This window comes from Lycium barbarum, chromosome 9 (genome assembly GCF_019175385.1).
Source record: "Lycium barbarum isolate Lr01 chromosome 9, ASM1917538v2, whole genome shotgun sequence".
Lineage (NCBI taxonomy): Eukaryota > Viridiplantae > Streptophyta > Magnoliopsida > Solanales > Solanaceae > Lycium > Lycium barbarum.
In genome coordinates, this window is record NC_083345.1 from 97,870,640 (window position 1) to 97,877,703 (window position 7,064).

The window sequence follows — 7,064 nt, forward strand, 5'->3', positions numbered from 1 at the left end:
CATGTCATAAGATTTTCTCCTCCCTAATGGTGCGTTATGATTTCAGTAATGCCGCCAAAGTGAAAAGCTACAGCCGCCCCAACGGGCAAGGCTACGACAGAAAGGTGGATAGAAAGGGAGCCGCCAACTAATGTAGAAGAAGGTGAATCACATAATGAAGCTCCATCTAATACCTCTTCCACTCCTCCTGTTCTAGAAGAACAAAAGGGGTTTCAGTTCCAGCTTTTATGCCTCCAGTTCCTCCACCGGCTGCTTCGGTTCAACAAATGACCGAGGATATTCATCTATTGACATAGTTAATTGCCGCTCAGGCACAGCGGCAGAGTACAGGTTCAGGTGACAGGGCGACTAGTACCCGACCCCGGGATTAGGGATAAATTACGTAGATGACCTGCCAGTCCGAGTTTAAATCCTCCAGAGTTTTTCGGGTCAAAGCCGAATGAAGACTCGCAAGGTTTTATCGATGAGATGTTGAGAACATTGAAAATTATCCATGCCTCCGAAACTGAATCGGTGGAGTTAGCATCTTATAGACTCCGGGATGTAGCGGTCCTATGTTAAAATAATTGGGTATCTTCAAGGAAGGAAAATGCACCTCCCCCTGTTTGGCAAGAATTTGTAGATGCCTTCATCCGTCACTATTTGCCACCCGAGGTTCGTCGGGCCAGAGCGGATAAATTTTTAAATTTAAAGCAAGGAAATATGAGTGCCCGGGAGTATAGCCTTCACTTTAACTCATTGGCTAGTTATGCTCCGACTATGGTGGCCGACATGAGAGATAGAGTGCACAGATTTGTGAGTGGCCTAGGGCCATATTTGTTTAAAGATTACCTGACAGCTTCATTGCAAGAGGGGATGGATATTTCCCGTATTCAGGCCCATGCCCAGAACTTAGAAGAGCAGCAACATCCGCAAAGGGGTGAGCGCGATATTAATAGAGGGCTGAGTAAAAGGGCCAGATCAATGGGTGCCGGTAGCGACTATAAAGGGGGATCGAGACAGTTACATTTTAGATATTCAGGCTAGTCGGCAACTAATGCACCTCCTCAGTTTGCATGTAGGAGATTTGATCGCCCCGTTCATTCAGGACAGGGTCAGAGTTCGAGGGTCTCAGGTTCTCGGTTTGGGGGTGATCCTAGCCCGCGGAGACCACCAGTACCGCGATGTAACCAGTGCGGCAGATTATATTCCGCACAGTGTCGCCGAGGTTCAGATGCTTGCTATGCCTGTGGTCAGGTTGGGTATATGATGCGAGATTGTCTGTCGATGAGTAGTAGAGTTGGGATCCAGTCCACAGGATCAGCCGTTGGTTCTTCTTCTGTGCGCTCGATAGGACAGACTTCCCAGATTCTAGCAGGTCGAGGGAGCGTCCAGTTCAGGTGGTACCCAGCCCCATATCTATGCTATAGCCGGACGACAAGATCTTGAGTCCTCCCCGGATGTAATTACAGGTATATTATCCATATTTTCTCACGATGTATATGCATTGATAGATCCGGGTTCTACGTTATCTTATATTACTCCTTATATTGCTGGCTGAATTGGGGTGAAACCTAAGCCAATGAAACCTTTTGAGGTGTCTACTCTGGTTGGCAATCCCGTGATAGCTAGACAAGTATACAAGAATTGTGTAATTGTAGTATGTGATCAACAACAACAATACCCAGTTGGATCCCACAACGTGAGGTCTGGGGAGGGTAAAGTGTACGCAGACCTTACCCCCACCTTGGAAGGTAGGGAGGTTGTTTCCGGAAGACCCTCGGCTCAGAAGAAAACAAGGGAAACAAGGGAAAAGAGTCAGATACGGACAAGCAAATCAAAACCATGTGAAAATGAGAAATAGCAAGAGCAACGAAGTCATGATAAAAATAACAAAGATAGACAAGACCAACACATAGAAGCAGGATAAAAATACTCCTAATATGAGAAAGGAAACCTCGCGGCCCCCCACTAGCCCTCTACCCTGATACTCGACCTCCACCCTCTCCTATCACCGGTCATGTCCTCGGTAAGCTGGAGTAACGCCATGTCCTGCCGAATCACCTCTCCCTAAGCCTTCTTTGGCCTACCCCTCCCTCTCTTCAGGCCCACCACAGCCATCCTCTCACACCTCCTCACTGGCGCATCAGCGCATCTCCGCTGCACGTGGCCGAACCACCTCAACCTCCCTTCCCGCATCTTATCCACCACAGGGGCCACACCCACATTATCCCGAATCATTTCATTCTGAATCCTATCTCTCTTGGTATGCCCGCACATCCATCCTAGCTACCTTCATCTTCTGGACATACGCTTTCTTAATTGGCTAGCATTCCATCCCATACAACATAGCTAGTCTAACCACCGCTTTGTAGAACTTTCCCTTTAGAATAGGCGTCACCTTCCTATCACACAACACCCCTGATGCGAGCTTCCATTTCATCCATCCCGCTCCAATACGATGTGTGACATCGTCGTCAATCTCGCCAATCCCTTGGATGATCGACCCCAGGTACTTGAAACTTTCTTTCTTCGGGATGACCTGAGTATCCAGCTGCACGTCCTCATCCTCTACTTCACTCTCATTACTGAACTTGCACTCTAAGTACTCTGTCTTAGTCCTGCTCAACTTGAAACCCTTCGACTCCAGAGTCTGTCGCCAAACCTCCAGTCTCGCGTTAACACTGCTCCGCGACTCGTCAATAAGCACAATGTCATCTGCAAATAACATGCACCATGGTACCTCTCCTTGAATGTGGCTTGTTAGAGCGTCCATAGCCACAACAAATAGAAACGGGCTAAGCGCGAACCCCTAATGCAGGCCCATCGTGACTGGAAAGTGTTCCGAGTCACCTCCAACCGTCCTCACCCAGGTTTTAGCTCTATTATACATGTCCTTAATCGCTCTAATGTATGCTACAGGAACACATCTAGCTTCCAGACATCTCCACAGCACCTCTCTTGGGACTTTGTCGTAAGCCTTCTCAAGGTCGACAAACACTATGTGCAAGTCAGTCTTCTTATCCTTATACTGCTTCACCAGGTGAATGGCTTCTGTAGTCGAACGCCCCGGCATGAATCCGAACTGGTTCTCCAAAATAGAAACTAACTTCCTCATGCTCGTTTCCACCACTCTCTCCCAAACTTTCATCGTATGGCTCAATAGCTTGATACCTTTATAGTTGTTGCAGTTCTGAATATCCTCCTTGTTTTTATACAACGGGATCATGGTGCTCTATCTCCACTCTTCAGGCATCTCTGCCGTCCTAAAAATAACATTCAACAACCGCGTAAGCCACTCCAAGCCTCCTCTACCCGCATTCTTCCAAAATTCTGCCAGAATTTCATCTGGCCCGGTCGCCCTCCCCTTGCTCATCTTCCGCATAACCCCCTCGACCTCTTCAACCTTGACCCGCCTGCAGTATCCAAAATCGCGGCGGCTCTCAGAGAGCTCCAATTCGCCTAAAACTATGTTCCGGTCCCCCTCTTCGTTCAGGAGTTTATGAAAGTAGGACTGCCATGTTCGTCTAATAAGGGCATCCTCGACCAAAACTTTCCCACCCTCGTCTTTGATACACTTCACTTGATCCAGGTCCCGAGCCTTCCTCTCCCTCACTCTGGCTAGCCTACACAACTTCTTGTCCCCCCCCCCCCCCCCCCCCTTTTTCCCCCCAAATCTTCATACAAGCGTCCAAAAGCAGCCGTCTTAGCCGCCGTAACCGCTAACTTCGCCTCCTTCCTTGCTTTCTTATACAGATCCCTGTTAGTCCTCTTCTCTTCCTCATCTGTGCTCTCTACTAGCTTTAGATACGCTGTTTTCTTAGCTTTCACTTTACCTTGTACCTCTCCGTTCCACCACCAGTCCCCTTTGTGTCTGCCAGAGTAACCCTTTGAGACCCCTAGCACCTCTCTTGCCGCTTCCCTGATGTTAGCAGCCGTTGTAGTCCACATACTACTCGCATCCCCGCTACTCCTCTAGGCTCCCATCGCCCTCAACCGCTCCCCCAGCTCCTGGCATTGTCCTTGTTCAAAGCATCCCACCTAATCTTTGGCTGACCCGATACAACCCTCTTTTTCCTCTTCCTTTTTATCTCCAGGTCCATAACCAAGAGCCTATGTTGGGTCGTGAGGTTCTCGCTCGGGATAACCTTGCAGTCCGTGCATAAAGGTCTATCGCACTTACGGGAGAGTAGGTAAATTTTAGTATGTGATCGTCAGACCAAAATTGATTTAGTCGAGCTGGAAATGTTAGATTTTGATGTGATTATGGGTATGGATTGGTTGGCCTCATGTTATGCCAATGTCAATTGCCGAATGAAAGTAGTTCGATTTCAATTTCCGGGAGAATCCGTACTAGAATGGAAGGATAATACAGCGTCTCCTAGAGGTAGGTTTATTTCCTACCTTAAGGCAAGGAAGATGATAACAAAAGGTTATATTTATCACCTAGTCCGAGTACATGACACCGAAGCCAAGCCACCGACTTTTCAATCCATCCCGGTAGTGAATGAATTTCCGGATGTATTTCCAGATGAACTTCCAGGCCTTTCTCCAGAAAGAGAGATTGATTTTGCTATTGATGTGTTACCGGGCACCAAGTCTATTTCTATTCCTCCTTACCGAATGGCCCCTGCGGAATTGAAAGAGCTAAAGGCACAACTGAAGGATTTTCTTGAGAAGGAATTTATTAGGCCCAGTTCATCACTGTAGGGAGCACCTGCCCTATTTGTACAAAAGAAATATGGTTTTCTACGGATGTGCATTGATTATAGACAGCTGAATAAGGTGACGATAAAGAATGAATACCCTCTTCCGAGAATTGATGATTTGTTTGATCAATTACAGGGTGCCAAGTGGTTTTCCAAGATAGATCTGAGGTCAGGTTATCACCAGGTGAGAGTTAGAGAAGAAGTATTCCCAAAACAGCTTTAAGAACGAGATATGGCCACTATGAATTTCGGGTAATGTCATTTGAGTTGACTAATGCTCCGGCGGTGTTTATGAATTTGATGAATAATGTATTTAGGCCTCTCTTAGATCTGTTCGTGATTGTGTTCATTGATGATATTCTTGTATACTCTCGGACAGAATCAGAGCATGCCGACCATTTACGTATCGCCCTTGGGATTCTTCGGACTCATGAATTGTATGCAAAATTTTTGAAATGCGAGTTTTGGCTAAATTTTCGTAGAATTCCCGAGAACTTAACATTCGAGGACGAATGTTTTTAAAGGGAGGAAGAATGTTACACCTCAGAAACTTTCATGTCATCGTATGATAGCTAGATTAATGCGGGGTAAGAAGTATACGATGTTTCTAGAAGTGAGAAGTAGTACTAAATGGCTCTCATTAAGATTCCAAAGACGTTTAAGGCAAGAGAAGAAAGTTCGTTAGGAAAGGCGAAGTATACGTTGTGTTTCGAAAGGATTTGCAAAGTACCGAGTTAATGCTGACTTAAGGATGTCTGGAAAGAGGAGTTATAATGCCTCTTAGATCGCTAATGAAGTGTTAAATTAGTGCTAAGAAGGTTCCATAAGGATTGGAGATCAAACGAGTCGACGAAGGCAAGTTTCAGAAAAATTGTGAATTGTACGGTCCTCTATACGGACCGTATAAAAGAGACGGCCCGTATGTTTGACCGTATAAGCTTCCCAGAAAAGGGTTCTTCACTGGAACAAATATACGGTCACACGTACGACCCATATAAATTATACGGACCGTATGTGTGTCCGTATAATGGTGTCGGGACATATTTTCAAGTTGATATAAGGGACCTCAAAGTTCATTTATTTCATTTCATTTTTCTCTCCACACCTCAAGAACCCTATAGAACTCTCTCCATACTTCTTCTACAAGAATCCAAGAGAAATTAAGGATCAACTTCATCAAACCAAGGAAATCAAGTGCAAGAAGCTCACTAGGGTTCATCCAAGACAAGAAATCTCTTTGGAAGTGGAACTAGGGTTTTGCTCAAGTGAAGTGTTTCCACCTAAAGCTCATTCCCACACTATCAAAGTTAAGTTTTATGATCAATTCATGCTATTTATAATATTGAGGGGTTGAAAGACTTGAATTATAGCAGGAAATAGAAAATGGGTTACAAACATGAGAATAATGACATTGTTGAGTAGTAGCTTAATGTGAATCATGATTCTTGACATGTTGTGATTATAATTATGTTATAAATGATATTAAGAACATGGCAGAAACATTATATAAGGGTGAAGGTAATGTTGTATTATGACTATGGTTTTGGATGAATTAGAATGGAAATGGGAGACTTGGATAATGTGGGGTGAAGGAAGATTGTTGAGTATGATATGATGAATGTTATTATTGACGTTTGGGAATTGATATATGATATGGAGATAGTTGTCTAAACAAAGGAAATGCTGCTCAATTTTCTCTAGATTTAGTTCAAGCGTGCTTATGTTATCGATTATATAATGCTAGTACGAACTCTCTTGAAGGTAAAAACGTGAATATCAGAAGGGAGCGTTCAAGTGACAAAGTATCTAAACAAAAAGGTATGTAAGGCCAGTCCCTTATTTCTAAGGCATGATTCTTATGACATGATATTCCCTTATCTCTCCATGACTTTCTTACATTCCGAACACTATGAGTCAATGTTGAAAAGAGCTTCTTATGAGATAAGGATAAGAGATACGTTATGCGTACGATAATGAGGATGAAGAGCCTAAGTTTAAAGATCCTAAAGTTCATGATACGATATTTCTATAATGCTAAAGATTCTTATATGCCCCTTTGATGTGGCGTATTGTTGTTACACTCACCTTATCATATTAGTTCCTTCAAGGTGAGGCAGAATGCTTATGAATACTCCATAATGGAATCGGGGGTTGACCTTACGTCACCCCGATAGAGTTATAGTCTGCCTTCGAGTCTTTATGCATGATTCATGATAAGTATATGATGATGATATTACACCGCGCCTATATGGCCGGGTAGACACCGTTAAGGCGGGCAGCGTATACACCATGTCTAGATGGCACGGGCAGACACCACTAGTGGGCGGCATGAGATGTTTACCCCGGAGCGGGAGGCCTGGATGCGGGCTAATGATG

General features: G+C 44.7%; 1 protein-coding gene across 1 annotated transcript; it reads right to left on the reverse strand.

The window, feature by feature from the left end:
• Window positions 1-2,305: 2,305 nt before the first annotated feature.
• Window positions 2,306-2,755, reverse strand: LOC132612053 (uncharacterized). Its single transcript, XM_060326398.1, has one exon. It carries the CDS (start codon window positions 2,753-2,755, stop codon window positions 2,306-2,308), a length of 450 nt encoding a protein of 149 aa, XP_060182381.1.
• Window positions 2,756-7,064: the final 4,309 nt, after the last annotated feature.

Bases quoted from the DNA above. Each gene is read 5' to 3' on its own strand.
- LOC132612053 (XM_060326398.1), bottom strand. From the start codon at position 2,755: ATGGACGCTCTAACAAGCCACATTCAAGGAGAGGTACCATGGTGCATG.